This window comes from Ruditapes philippinarum, unplaced genomic scaffold (assembly GCF_026571515.1).
Source record: "Ruditapes philippinarum isolate M1 unplaced genomic scaffold, ASM2657151v2 ctg1106_1_1_1_1, whole genome shotgun sequence".
Lineage (NCBI taxonomy): Eukaryota > Metazoa > Mollusca > Bivalvia > Venerida > Veneridae > Ruditapes > Ruditapes philippinarum.
In genome coordinates this window covers 63,419-79,413 of record NW_026855119.1, presented here as the reverse complement: position 1 = coordinate 79,413, position 15,995 = coordinate 63,419, and the positions used below count along the sequence as shown (strand labels likewise).

The window sequence follows — 15,995 nt, the reverse complement described above, 5'->3', positions numbered from 1 at the left end:
GATTTTGCATAAATGTTTAGGACTTTTGCAAAGTATCGCATGATATTGCAAAGCCTTTTAAAAGCTGTTTATATGCACATGGTGTATTTTTTGTACATATTATCAAAAAGCTGAACAACATTTCATATATTTAATTAAATTACAATGAATCCGTTGATTTCAGCAAAGAAAAATATTTTGACAAGTTTATCAAGTCATCACCAAAAGTTTTATCTTTATTTTTGCAAATATATTGAAAAATATCGTATATTGTTTCTTTCTAAAATTCTACACAAAAAATATTTTACATTATCGCTATTTTGTTTCATCATTGTTGGAACACACAAGAAAATAATACATATTTCGCAAACCGTAATGATCTCTAAACCAAATTAAAATTGATTGCCCTTTCACATGTAATACATTAATAATGAAAGATGAATGTCTCAAGATGCCAATGGTGTCCTTTAAAATGAAGTTGAAATTAAACAGACACCAACTCGACCATCAATTTTCAACAAAATGCAGTTCATGCCGCAGCAAATAATTGCTTCAGTAAGATGTTGTAGTCAATAAAGCTTTAGAAATCAAAATTTATCGTGTTTTGCAAAATAGATCTGAATTTCGTGGTGTCCTTCAAAATCTCCATTTCCCATATATCATTTAATCCGCGTATGGAAAATAATGTTTTACACTTCATATATAACGTGTTAATAATGTTGTATATCTATATACTGACCAAACTCCCTCACCTTACAAGTATTGCAAATATGTTTTCAATGGGTGTACCGCTGTAGAAGGTTGTCCCATACTTTACTAAAGTGTTAATTTATTTTACTGGTCCTTCGAAATCAATGATACCAGCACATTTGTGTTTGTATTTGACGATTGAATGCCGCTTAAGTCGGTGCTAGGGGAGCGTGAGAGATGTTGCAAGTTTACATTATTATGAACAGACTCAATCAAATCAACTCAATATTTGCATATGATATTGTTATTTCCAGTTATTCTGAAAGATCACCCATTTCCCATATATCATTTTATCCACGTATGGAAAATAACAATAAAGTTTTACACTTCATATATAACGTGTGTGTTCAAGCTTGTATGATCCTTAATTATTTTATCTTATGGGAGAAAAAAAGCGTATGAAAAAATATTATTTCACATTCAAAATCTTCATAGAATAAGAGAACGTGTGGTGTTTGGAGAAACATTTGTTCCTAGTTTATGATTTTCTTCAGTGTCCAGTATAACAGTCATTTTATATTCAAGGCAGTTTTAACATTTTTTCCAACACATTTTTAATCAGTTATTTGTCAAATATCAACACAAATTTCATTTTTTTAAAATATACAATTACAAGTATTTCAGCACAACTTAAAAAGCAAAAAATGAGCATACTGTCATTTTAATTAGATGTTAAAGATTAAAATTTTAGATCCTCACACTTTCTAATATTTAAATTTATAATGAATACCCAGTTTTAATACTATTGTTATCCACGTTGATAAGTAAGTCATAATCAGAAAGGAAATAATACATTTGTACATGAAACTACGTGGCTTTGAAAATCTATAAGTGTTACTATCATTATGAAATGCTGATAAACTGATTTCTACGTCTTTTATATTCTGACTCTGCTATATATTTTGTAAACGTTATTTATCAAAACAATAATGCAATTAATGACACAAAAGTAATATAGACACAACAACAATTCTTATCTTATTTTACTTCCCAAACCAATCAAAATCTATTTCTCACGTAACCATTTTTTTGGTCAAAAGATGTATAACACTTTGTAAACTATCGCATCATAACACATGACCTACAAAAATGAAGACATTAACATGCACATGAAGTATTGTTCTGTACACAATACCGAAACATTTTAGAATGATTGGTATTAATTGCATGTCTGATTCCTTTCTATTCTAAATAATAAAGGCTCCATGCTATGATATAAATCAAAATTTTCTATTGTTGAACATGCAGAATGAAAAAAAGTATTTTGTTTCCTTTTCAAATAAAAAATACAATTGAAATTGTATCTTTTAAACATGACAGACAAAACTTCCCCTAATTCTGCAGAGCAGCAAAAGTATTACAACTGAAAGCCACATTGAGCGTCTCTTTTACATTATACAAATCACGCAAATGAAGATAAAGCCAAAATAAGAAACAGGCTAAAAGAACAACATTCTGTGCCCAATGTTGATTACAGTACAATTCAATTTGACGAAAGAATCATTATAACATAAATCACGACTCGAAGTCTGAAATTTTGAAAATCTTTCAAATTGTATCATATTAAACTGTTGGAATTTTATTGACACAGAGAGATGAAAAGTATTTTCAATCGGAATATTTTTAGTAAGTTCATTTTAGATCATTGCTACTACCAACTAATCGTGTTCAAAGTTAAAATCAAGACAAACCAACTTAAAAGATGCATTCAAGTCATATACAAACAGCGTATTTCTGAAAACATTTTACTGAACACCGAACACTGAAGGCAATATTAACTATTACATATATATCGCGTTATACGTTGCAGAATGATTAATAGATGATTGTGCACAGTGATGCAAAAAGAAGAATGTGAAAGTATATTTATCAGTTGACCGGCCAAGTTAATGACATCGTTAATGATGATTATGTCGTAAGCGACATCTATAACAAAACCTTTGATAGACATATTGTACGCTGCCCCTAAGTAGATTTTTTGTAATACGCTTGGAATAATTTAGTGCAATAACGTGTGTGTAGTTTCTAATTTTAATCATATTACATCACATTGATAAAATGCTATTTTCATTCTTCGAAATAAATGATAACTTTACATATTTGAATGCATACAAAACATTATCTTTTTAACACCACAAGCAAAATTGTCTTTCCGATTTAAAAAGAAACATAATAAAATCACACAACACGCGTTTTAATTGGATGATCAAACTATTTTAATGATCTTCTAATGAAATATTCTTGTATTTGTGAATATTTGTTCACTCTCGATCTCATGAGCAAAATTTTGATCGCGGTTCAATTCTTCCTTTATTGGTCAGGGGTGTACGTCGCTCTAAAACTGTAATGGTCGAATTGAGACTTTCCATCTGAACTGGTGGAAGAGGAGCCAGGGTGCATTATTAATGGCACGAGCGGGCACCTGAGTTGAACCACCGACGTGCCGTTAGGTAGCAGGATTGTTTTCACACATGAACAAATCAAAAGTTCCTGGCGGGATTCGGATCAATGACCTTAACTTCCTGGCCACAGACTGTTCAGATTTTACGACTTAAAGAAACTCTTATTTTATTAGAAAGAATACATGATTTTAATCTGAAAGGAATCAGGCCAAGTACCCAAAAGAAAATAATGTTAATTCAAGTAAAATTAGCTTTTTATTAATGTGGTTATTGCTAAACGTACAATGCCGTTTAATATTTTAATATGGAATATAAATATCTATTATTCCCAGAGAAGTATACAAGGAAACAACATTTTTATCTATCATCGTTTCAGCAACGATGATAAAATTATTTAGACATATGTGAAAATGTACTTCGTTTGTTTTACCAATTTCATCATAAGTAAAGTGATAAGTTGTATCTGACTTGAAAATGCAAATATTCTGCAATTCAGATATAAAGTAATGTATTGAGTCAAGTCAAATAGAATTGAAACCATTATGTGGTACATAATAATTGAAATGCTTCATTTTAGTCTTAGGAAATACTTAAATCGATAACAATTAACGACAGAAAAAGTCCTTATCCACCAGGATTTATCTAGTTTAGTACGATTATGTTAGAATGAATACACTGAAATTGATTGGTGCACGTAGTGTATTGAGCACTGACATTTTTTTTTAATTTTCTACAAGTCAATTAACTTCAAAGTCAGTCCTACAAAATTTTAATTTAAAGCACCGTCTGTCACTAACAAAATATTTTATTTACGTATCTATGACAAGCAAGTAAAAACAGCAGGCACTAATCAAATCGGTGATAGCATATAAACACCAACAATAGCACGCATTACGAGACGCAATAAATCTTTTTTTGACGTTCCATTGAGACAACACAAGGTGGAGATTTTCAAAGGTTCTATTAACAGACCCTGCACCATCATACATTATTGCTGTATTTAAGCGTGCATTTTAACTTCAGCTTCTTAAACGCTTGGAGCAAAGATTCCTGATCATATAACGTTAGATAAAGATAGAATGGCCATTTGTTTTCTGCAAATAATGCCTAATGTTATGGTTGTTGTAAAACTATTATATCATACATGCATTGTGCTCTTCTAAAAACATGTCTGTTTATTAAAAATTGTACTTATTGCTACAGAACATGTTGTTTTAATGCAATTAAATATTTGAAGCTATAGTTGTTTTGTTCGTTCGTTCAAGCTGTTCAGCAATTTTGAAACCCCTTTAACAATGCTTTATTAAATAAAAGATAGAGAGAAAGAGAGAAAAAGAGACATTCTCCTGGGTGTTCAAGTTTCATAAAAACGGTAATTCATTTCACAACAGTGATAAATGAACTATTTCATGGCACATATTCCGAAAATACTAAGGGGATTAGAATTTAAATTGACTCTGAATACCCTAAGGAATTGAAGAATAGACAAAATGTCAACAAAATCTCTTTAAAATGGTTGATAAGATTTAGTTAGATGTCATTCATGGAACATTTAAGTTAAACTGTCTGATATAAGTAGAACAAAAAACGATGAAAAAGTCATAAAAGTCATAAAAGTGTCAAAGACAAAATGATGAGCATGTTAACTTAAAACAGTTTCGGTAACCTAATTTTTGCATTTCGAAATCGATCATGCTCATATTAATATTGTTAAAACAAATTGTTTAAAAAAATGTCTGTCTCTTACCATTATTTTTCATTGAGAACTTAAGTTTATTTAGATAATATAATAAATTTAGTAACCACACAATCTATTCTACGACGATATGAAATTTAACGCTTTGTTTGACGACCAAAGTAGCGACGATAATATTATCTCCCTGAACATGAATAATGATAACAAAGTCTTTGGAGATTTCTCTACTCAATACAGTAAAATGGAAACTTCAAACCAACGCAAATGAACGAACAGCACAGTAATCTCTTTCTAATTGATAATATTTAGGAGTGCACTAAAAGTAAAATAGAACAGTTTTATTTTTTTACATTAAAAAGCATCAACAATTTTTATAAAATCATTGAAGTTGCTTCAACTGAATATCTTCAATTTGTCAAATGTAATTCAGGTTTTGAATTATTTAAACAAATTAATGAAATGGAAAAAGCTTAATTTGCTATGCAAATGAACATTGGCGGCAAGTTAGTGCAGAATTATACCAAATGACATTCCTGTAGAAAGAGAAAACGTCAAATAAATATTTTAATACATTATTAAATATAATATTAGATTGTCTGAGACGATTTATTTTGTGTTCATAATATTTGCACTTTTATGTCTACAATACTATAAATAAATACCCTTCTAGAATCACTTTTAAAGGCCAGTTTATCACCAACACTCCATTATTTTCATTTCTCAAAACCTTTCTATTTTCGGTGATCTGTAACAATATCCAGAATATACCTACACAGCTATAAAGACGAACCATCGTATGCCTCAATTTGGACAGTTACAATGATTCAGTATTTTGAATGGAGGTAAAAATATCACTTTGTTTACATTGTGCTACCTTAATGACAAATTATTCCAAATTCAGGACTTCTTACTCCCTCTAATAAGTATCTAATATGCTTTAAACCTATTTATGAACAGTATCAAACTCAAGTTTACCCCAAGAAAAATATATTCATTTCTGATGCATAATGTGCCTTTAATGTTATTTTACTTGAGGATGCAGGATACTTTTTTGTAATTATAGCTAATGTCGCGAGAGGTTTTCTTCCATTTATCTTCGCGGATTAAATTTACAATGTATATATTTTGTAACGTAATAAATTGTCGTTTCTAATGGCAAATTGAAAATAATTAATCTTACAGGGACGTAAGTGTTGTGTTCAGTTTCTAATAAACTTGATAAATAACTTACAAACGAACTATAAATAGAATTTCACATGACTGTTGACACAATATTACGAAGAATTTAATGCGCCCACTAATTCCAATGATTACATTTAAATTTCAATACTGTCTTTTCAACCTTTTTTATGTCAATTTCGAATAAAACGTAGTGTACAAAGTTGAAAACAAGATTAAAGAGAAAGTGTAAGTAGAGTCGTACAAATTTAATTTCTTCTTTTTTACATTTTTATTATAGATATGTAGATAAGCATCAAGTTAAATAAAAATGAATCATATCAACAGATTTGTATACTCAATGGCCCGGTCAACAAAATACGTATAAAAAAATAGATAAAAAATGTACTCACAAATTAGGGTATTCGGGCAAAACAAGCATTAAGTCAGGTATGACTACGCGAATGATGCCTAGTGTATATCGTTCATACATATTGTTTACGATTTCTAGAACCCCTGTGACAATGTCTTGTAGAACAAAAGCTAGAGAGAAAGAGAGAAACAGAGGCATTCCCCTGAGTGAAAACGGTAATTCATTTCACAACAGTGATAAATGAACTATTCCTTAGCACATATTGCGAAAATACTAAGGGGATTAGAATTTAGATTGACTCTGAATACTCTAAAGTATTTAAGACTAGACAAAATAGCTGAATACGTGTATATTCTATATGATGTAATTTGAGGAACATTTATAGGATACTGTCTAATACTAGTCATGAGAAAAGCGATGAAATATACATAAAAAGACTAAATGATGAGCAGGAATATTAGCTTAAAACAGTTTCGAAACCACAGTGTTCGCAATTTGAAATCGATCATTCTCATGCTCATGTCATTGTAAAATTAAATTGTTAAAGAGAATAAATGTCAGAGACTTACCATTTCTTTTCATAGGGAACTTCAATTTATTTAGATGATATAAAAAACCCATCAAAGTAGCGACTGTTACATTATCTCCCTGAAAATGAATAATGATATTAAAGTCTTTGGGATTGTCTCTACTTAATACAGTAAAATGAAATTTTCAAACCAACGCAAATGAACGAAGGAAATTGATTAGGTGCTATATAAATGAACATTCAACGGCAAGAATATGCATAAAATCTGTTTGATTTGAAAAATTCTGAAATACAGAGGGTCCCCAGGAGTGAAAATAAAAAACAACAAAGTTGCCTGTAGAAAAATAAAACGTTAAAAGAAACTTTCAAATTTTCTACGAATACATATCCTTCTACATGTTCTATCAACATATTTAAATGAACTTTAAACACCCAAACCAAATGGCATTATTATATCATTTTTCAAAATCCTTTTTGGTTCTTTTACAATTTCCAAAACAGTACTTATACAGCTATATAAACAAACCATCGTTTCCATAGTGTGCCTCACTTAGTACAGTATAAGTGTTTTAATATTTTGTATGGAAGTCAATATACCAGGTTGTTCATATTGTGCTACCTTTATGACAAATTATTCTAATTTCAGCACTTCTTACTCCCCTTTATAAGCATCGACTATGCTTTACACCTATTATTAAAGCAATGTAAATCGTGTTTACCCCTAGAACGTGTTTACCCCTAGAAAACATTTCTGAGGGATAATGTTACATTAAAGCTTATATAGGAACTCTTGAGGAAGCTAGAATTTCTTATTATTTGTTGTATATAGCTAATGTCGCAAGAATTTCATTTCTGTTAATCTCACCGGGTCTAATTTATAATGGGTATATTTTTGTAGAATGAATTAATAAATGGTCTTCCTAAGGAAAAAATGATAACATTAAAATAATCTTACAGGGGCGTTGGGTGTGTTCAGTTTCTAATGAACTTGATAAATAACGCACAAACGAATTATGAAATAGAATTTTTCATGACTGTTGACATGATATTACGATATATCTAATACGTCCACCGATTCTAATTATTATATTTAAAGTTCAATACTGCCTTTCCAACAGTATTCTATGTCAAACTGGAACAACATGTAGTCTGAAAGTTAAAATCTAGTTTAAAGAGATAACTACATAATTATAATACACAATTAAAATTCATCTTTTTGACATTTTTATAATATATGTATGTGGATATAAGTATAAGGTTAAAAAAGAAAGAAAAAAAAAACATACTCAAAAATTAGGGTATTCTGACAAAACAATCATGAAATCAGTTATGAGAATACGCCGCTAAATCTACTAGATGTAAGAACTTTAAGACAATAACGTATGTATCGCATCTGAAAACAAATATGTATCTACATTTTTTATCTACATGTACTCGTAAGCGCATGTGAAACTTCTGGATCGATTAATAGTAAGTCTGAAGCATGACGAGTTTATTACTTTTAAAGTGGAAACATCATTTTACTCAATTTAAGTGCATTCTTTTAAAAGAAGTCTGGGATCTAATATTTTATGTCAAGCATTCATGCAAACATAAGTGTGATACTGCTTATCTAGTCGGTAGTTGCTTCTCTCGTTATATAATGTCCCAATATAAGACAATATGAGCTGCGTCACGACAAAACCAACATAGTGGGTTTGCGACCAGCATGGATCCAGACCAGCCTGCGCATACGCGCAGTCTGATCAGGATCCATGTTGTTCGCCTACAAACCCTATTAAAAGTAGAGAAACTGAAAGCGAACAGCATGGATCCTGATCAGACTGCGCGGATGCGCAGGCTGGTCTGGATCCATGCTGGTCGCAAACGCACTATGTTGGTTTTGTCATGACGCGGCTCATATTACATTAAAGGACACAAGATACCAGTCAGTTCTTTCAAAGATAGCAGAAATGCATCTTGACGCATTAGCACGTAAATAAAATTGATTTACAATATCAATAATGATCGTAGATATGAACATTTGAAAATCAAAGACAAAGGCACTTACATTGTATTATCGATGGTCTTTAATTGAAAATTCATGTAATTGATAAAGTAAAGTCTGATCATTCAAGATCATTTGACAGACAAAATCGAAGACAAAAATGATTATTACAACAAACATGTTCAAGGAATAGAAGAATATAATGTGTACCATTCGAAATGATAACTTTCTATACATGCAGTGTACATGTAGTAAACATCATTGCAAATAATGTCACCCTATGTTATTGTCAACGCCACCTAGCATTGGCTTAACAAAGTCTATTTCGTTCTCGTAAAATGAAGAAAAAAAGATTTAGAAACATTTTCGTTTTTAATGTCACTGTTAGTGACTTGTCTGGATAACTAGACAAAATGTCTATGGTAATATTCAATACATATCCAACACAACTTTAAACGAAATGACATAATTATATATTTTCGCCGTCAAGAATTGTAATTTTGAAATTAGTTTACGAATTGTTTGAATTTATAAACATAATCAAATCTATAATTCTAAAAAAAGAATACCGGTATATCTTTGTTTTTAATCATTACACGACAAAGTTTGAATTTGTTGTCATACAAAAACGGATTTTATGAAATAAAAAACCGTCTATGTTCAGAGACTTTTGTTGTTGCCATCTCGTACCACTGAAACCGAAAAATAAATAATAAACGAATCCATAAAATTAGTTTTGACCAACAAGTCTCTTTAATAGAAAATGGGACATGCGATAAGATGCAGTTTGAAATGGTATGCCTGTCATATCAAATTCTGAATTTTGAGACAAGACAGCGTTTCTGAAATAAATTGATGCTTTTCTGGTAACATGCCAGTTATTCATATAACCAACGTATAGATGTCGTGTCAGCCAAATGCAGACGATAAATGTAAGTCTTAAGGCAAAGTTAGGATAATTACATATACCATTGACAAAGTATACGTGATTGGAATCGATTGATTCCTAATTTCTTTTTAGTATGTTTAATGTTTCATTTATTGTATGCAGTTTATTATATGATTATTCTTTCATGTGTATTGTATAAATTCATAAGAGTTTTTTTAGATCCATACAATGTAAAATGAAACAGATAAGGAAAATAAAATAATATTTTAGCATCACTATTTCACGGGATTGAGGGTAGTTTTAAAACCAAACCGAATCATACCCTGATTCTTCCATGATTAATCATCTATGTAATCTGTTTTGTGCCTAACAATGTTTTAATTGAAGTAAAGAATCAATTAAGTACATATGAACACAATTTTATTCAACTGTTCGTCCTAAGATTTACGTGAAATAAATATTTCTAACAGGGTCTTCCCATGTTAACGAAGTGTCTGTTTCTATAAAAAGAAAATGGATACTCTAGGATATTACTAGGACAGTTCGTTTTTAATTAAATTGAAATTCATAATTGACAAATCAGGTAAGACATGTCTCCGACATACGTCAAGTCATATATGAAGGGATAAGCCATGGTTTATATAACCCAGACAGATCATTGCACCTGATAAGTAGATGACATCTTATAATTTCGAAGTCATTGGGTCAGGGTCGCAGTGACGCTAAATGTAAAATTATTGGCCAGTCAATAAATATATAAATGGCATTCTAGTTAATTAGGGAAATTCATATAAATGGTGTAATCTGATTGGTTATTTATCTCGTGGCCACGACTTAGTAACTCGTGGCCACAACTTAGTAACTCGTAGCCACGACAAAGTATTTCGTGGCAACAACTTAGTAACTCGTTGCCACGACATGGTATCTCGTGTCCACGCTTTAGCTATCTCGTGGCCACGACATTGTATCTCTCGTGGCCACGAGATAAATAAAAACACACACATGTCACATTTGTGCCACCGTACAAAAGTCATATTCAGATGTGAATACTTTCTGTGGTTAACAAATTGTGACGCCAGGGAAATTTTTTTAGTTTTGGCTATTATAAAAAAGAACATACAAATAATTTTTACTGTACAATCTAACTTATTCTCAGATGCTACAACCCCTAAATACAACAGTAAACCCCGTGTTTCAATGTCTGAATGCTCTTTCTATTAAAAATTAAATGATTACAAAAAACTACATTAAAATCACACACACACGCACGCAGACACGCAGCAACACACACACACGCACACACACACACACACGTGGCGCGCGCGCGCGCGCACACACACACCACACACACACACACACACACACACACACACACACACACACACACACACACACACACACACGCACACACACCACCGCACGCACGCACACACACACTCGCACACACACACACAGGTGAATCGCTATATGCCACCGCATCGCAGATGCTGCGGTGGCATAAAAATATACTGTAATAATACATACAGAACACGGATTTATATATGTAATATAAATCCGTGATACAGAATGAAGGCTGTTTGGTATAAAGGATTTATTTCATTTTGATTGTTTAAGAAGCTTAAAGCTTATGGCAAACTCTCAAATCCATTCCTGGAACCAACCAGTACCAGTTTCTTTCTCAAAGAAACAACAGCTCGCTTCTGACGGGGGTTTGAACCCATGCGGACAGCAATCCTTAGACTACTGACATGCTAACCACTTGGCCATACTGCCACACACAATAAACATTAATATAAGTTAACAATCTTCCAGCGACATTGTAAAAATGTGAAACAGACAACATTGTATCAAACAAAGAGGTCGTAGATCCTGGACTCTCTGATTCTAGTGGAAATATCTTACGTGACCATTTTGCTGTTACATTTGATGTCAAAGCCTCAAAACCTGCACCGGTACGGAAATTGGTTTCTTACAGAAAACTTCGCGCAATTGACATTGATTCTTTTCGAGATGACATACGGAAAATGGAATTCTTCAACAAAGAGTGTATCCCTTTTGACATAGATGGTTTTATGATGGAATATTCAGACAGTCTAACCTCTATTTTGGATAAACATGCTCCGATGATTAACAAGACTATTACATTGAGACCTGCTTGTCCGTGGTATACAGAGCAACTCCACGAAGCCAAACATGAAAAACGTAAACTGGAACGGAAATGGCGTGAAACTAAACTTACAATAGACCATCAGATCTACAGAACACACTGTTCTAGTGTTAACAAGATGTTAAAACAAGCTCGTGTAGAATACTATACAAGTAAAATAGAGTCTTGTGGCAAAACTGGCAATGATCATAAAAATCTATCTAAGATTACCAAAGGTCTACTTGGAGATACAAATGAAGTGATTCTACCATTTGATTCATCTTCAGAGCGCCTTGCCCAGAAATTCAGTGACTTCTTTATCGGAAAGATTGAAAGAATAAGGAATAACATACGTTCTCAAACACAATCGGTACCGGATAATGTAGATATGGAATCTGAATATACGGGTGTCAAATATACTGTGTTTGCTCCAACCACAGAGCAAGAAGTGAAAGCATTGATTAAAAAATCAGCCACCAAATCCTGTGAGTTAGATCCCATTCCAACATGGCTGTTAAAAGAATGCCTAGATGAACTAACACCAGTGATAACCAGTTTTATAAACGTGTCCTTGGATGCTGCTTATGTACCAAAAATGTTCAAACACTCACGAATAAGACCACTTCTAAAGAAACTAAATCTAGATCCTAACGAACTGAAAAACTATAGGCGTGTGTCTAACTTGCCATTCCTGTCTAAAATCTTGGAAAAGGTCGTTGACGTACGACTTGAGAGCTATTTGAAGACAAATAAACTACAAGAGGTCAACCAATCTGCTTATCGCAAGTTCCACTCGCCCGAGACTGCATTGTTAAAAGTTCAAAATGACATTCTACGGTCTTTGGATAATAACAATGTGACTATTCTCGTGATGCTTGATTTGTCTGCTGCTTTTGATACAATTGATCACGGAACGCTCCTTCGCCGCCTTGAACGACACTTTGGAATTACAGGCAAGCCACTCGCATGGCTGACGTCATACCTGACCGACCGATACCAGACTGTATGCATAAACAACAAACTATCACAGCCAGTCCACATGGAGTACAGTGTACCTCAAGGGTCTGTCCTGGGACCCAAGAGCTATGTGATGTATACGAAACCTGTCAGAGAAATCTGCCGTAAACATGATCTAAACAACCATTTCTTCGCAGATGACTCACAACTCTATCTATCCTTCACACCAGTGACTAATATTTCAATTCAAGAGAATATAAACCGTATTGAAAGATGTCTTGAAGATATTGTAAGTTGGATGAATGCCAACATGCTGAAGCTAAACGGCGATAAAACAGAGTTGATCATCTTCTCATCTGAACATAACGCACAACCTGTTTCAGATGTTACAGTAACAGTCAACGGTTCGAAAATTAGCCAATCATCTAGTGTGCGCAATCTTGGTGCATTTCTTGACTCGAACATGAGGATGGAACAACATGTAAATAATGTCTGTAGGAACTGTTATGCACAATTAAGACAAATCGGTCACATCAGACCCTATCTTACTGTTAAAGCAACCAAATCTCTAGTAAATTCACTTGTTACTTCTATGTTAGACTACTGTAATGCACTGTTATATGGAGTCTCTAAGCAGTCAATGACCAAGTTACAACATGTTCAAAATACAGCAGCTAGAATTGTGACCAAAACACTCAAATATGACCACATAACACCTATCTTACGTGAACTTCACTGGCTTCCGGTAGAGTATCGGGTCGAATATAAAATTTTGACTTATACATATAAATCCCTCATCGATCAATCACCAGCCTATATAAAAGACATGATAGACGTGTACATCCCAGTCAGAAAGCTGAGGTCCCAGAATAACTCAATGACATTAGTTGTGCCTAAATCTGGGACAGTACGATATGGTGACAGGTGCTTCCAGACAGCCGCAGCGAAATTATGGAACGCGTTACCACCTGACGTTAGAGTCTGTAATACCTTGCCATGTTTTAAGAGAGCTCTCAAAACACATTATTTCATAAAGTTCTATGGACGTTAGTTCATAAATCATCATACATGTACTACTTTTGCTATATTATCAGTGTTAATTTTAATTGTGCCTTGATTTTAAACTAAATGTGTCTGTATTTCTTACCATCCTTTACTGGTTTTAGATTATCATTATTGTTTAATAGGTTTACTTAATTAATGTTGTACATTATGTCTTATATATATATGATTATGTTTTATCAGATTTATGTAAAGCACTCTTGAACATTTGTTATTTATGAAAAGAGTGCTATAGAAATGTGGTATATAATAATAATAAAATAATAAAAAAAATATACTTGTCAAGTTTGGGAAATGAAAAAAAAGATGTAAGGGGGAATGTCCTTGGGCAGAATAAGAAGTTGTAGCCTTTGTCAATCGGCTAATAGGGGGAATTAAACTCAAATAAAGAATTTCTGATATAGTTTTCAAATCTAACAGTTAGGTTAATTCATTCGGAGGTGATTTTCTTTAACTTTTCTTCATGAACCAATACAACTTGAAACTTAAATACATGCATGTACGCTGATCTGCTAATTTCAAATTATATTTTGAAAATCGTGAATTAGAATGGTTTCAAGGAACTACCAGTTTGACAAACTTAATTCATGAAGAGATATGAAAATGTTTTGCCAATCGTACCGGTATGTTTATTAAATAGTTACTTGATTTGTTTTGTTATTTATAATACTTTATTTTTGTCTTGGCCATTTCTCCTTAACTTTAAAAGCTATTGACATGAAACTTTATAGGATGACAGTTCTCATTGAGATGAAGTGCAGTGCACAAAAACCGCTACTCCATGATTTTTGAGTTATTGCCCTTTGTTGACTTTCTTACTTTATTGTTATCCCGGCAATTTCACCTGAAATATAAAAGCTACGGACTTAAATCTTCATAGATGATATCTCTCATTAAGAATAAGTGCAGTGCACAAGAACCGATACTCTGCACTTCTTAATTTTTTAGTTATTGCCCTTTAGTGGTGTTTATAAATAACCTATATAAGTGTCAGTTATACTGTTCACAAGGCCACACATCCGACTCGCGGAGTTCTAATTAGCCAGATTGTAAACTTAGTTTGTAAATTTAGGAAAGAGGATGTGACAAGACTTCAGAGGTAAAACTTCAATACATTTGATAATTTAATTGGTTTCTGTGATATCATCACATTCTTTATGATTAAAATAACATGATAATGTGGAAATTTCATTAAGTAGACTTATTGTGTCGCCTTGAAAAGGTGACATATAGGGGTTACTTTTGTCGGCAGCGTCGGCATTGGTGTTTGCGTCGGCGTCCCCGAAAGCTTGTCCGGAGCATAACTCAGTCACTATAAGTTGGATTGACTATGCTTGTTTTTTAAATGACCCGAAGTGCAGTGCACAAGAATCGTTAATCCGGCTTTTTAATTTTTTGAGTTATTGTCCTTTGTTAATTTTCTTACTTTATTTTTGTGCGGGCCATTTTTCCTAAACTATAAAAGCTATGGACTTAACCTAGTTGTGTAACAAAATAATAATAATAATAATAATAATTGTATTATTATTATTATTATTATTTTAAGAATAAATATTGGTTGGAAGTTATTAAAATGTAATTTTGATAGATCAGATATTACTATTACACAAGTCGCAAGTGTATGTAAGCAAGGGCAAGGAATTTGATTGTTATGAATTATAATAGCACTTTGTGTGATTATATTGTTTACAAGCATGATAAGACGTGTATCAAACATGTTTTAATATCAATGTGAACTGTATAGAATGTCAATGTATTAATTTTCTGTATCCGAATTCTTTATTTATCCGACACGATTTACATTTTCATTTAAGATAGTACTAGTTAATTACTGTGAGCAAAGAATTTGGTGCCGTAAGGAAAATATTTGGATTAAAAGGGTACAGATTAACAAGGTCCCACATTATGCACTAATCGATCTCTCGTAAATATAGCACTTATTGCAAATTTATCACTGTTTCAGTTTCATCTTTAAGCATATCAGGTTGGTACACGTGTTTCTTGCGCTTTTCTGTCACTGGCACAAGAAGAGCAAAAGGGTAATACTTAGAAACATCACTGTAACGC

The 15,995-nt window shown here is 32.4% G+C and overlaps 1 protein-coding gene across 1 annotated transcript; it reads left to right on the top strand.

Annotated features, from left to right (window-relative positions):
- Positions 1-9,775: 9,775 nt before the first annotated feature.
- On the top strand, positions 9,776-15,031 carry LOC132742154 (uncharacterized). The gene is made up of 3 exons (XM_060730481.1): positions 9,776-9,806; positions 11,600-12,719; positions 15,001-15,031. The coding sequence occupies exons 1-3, from the start codon at positions 9,776-9,778 to the stop codon at positions 15,029-15,031; spliced, it is 1,182 nt and encodes a 393-aa protein (XP_060586464.1).
- The last annotated feature ends 964 nt before the right edge of the window (positions 15,032-15,995 follow it).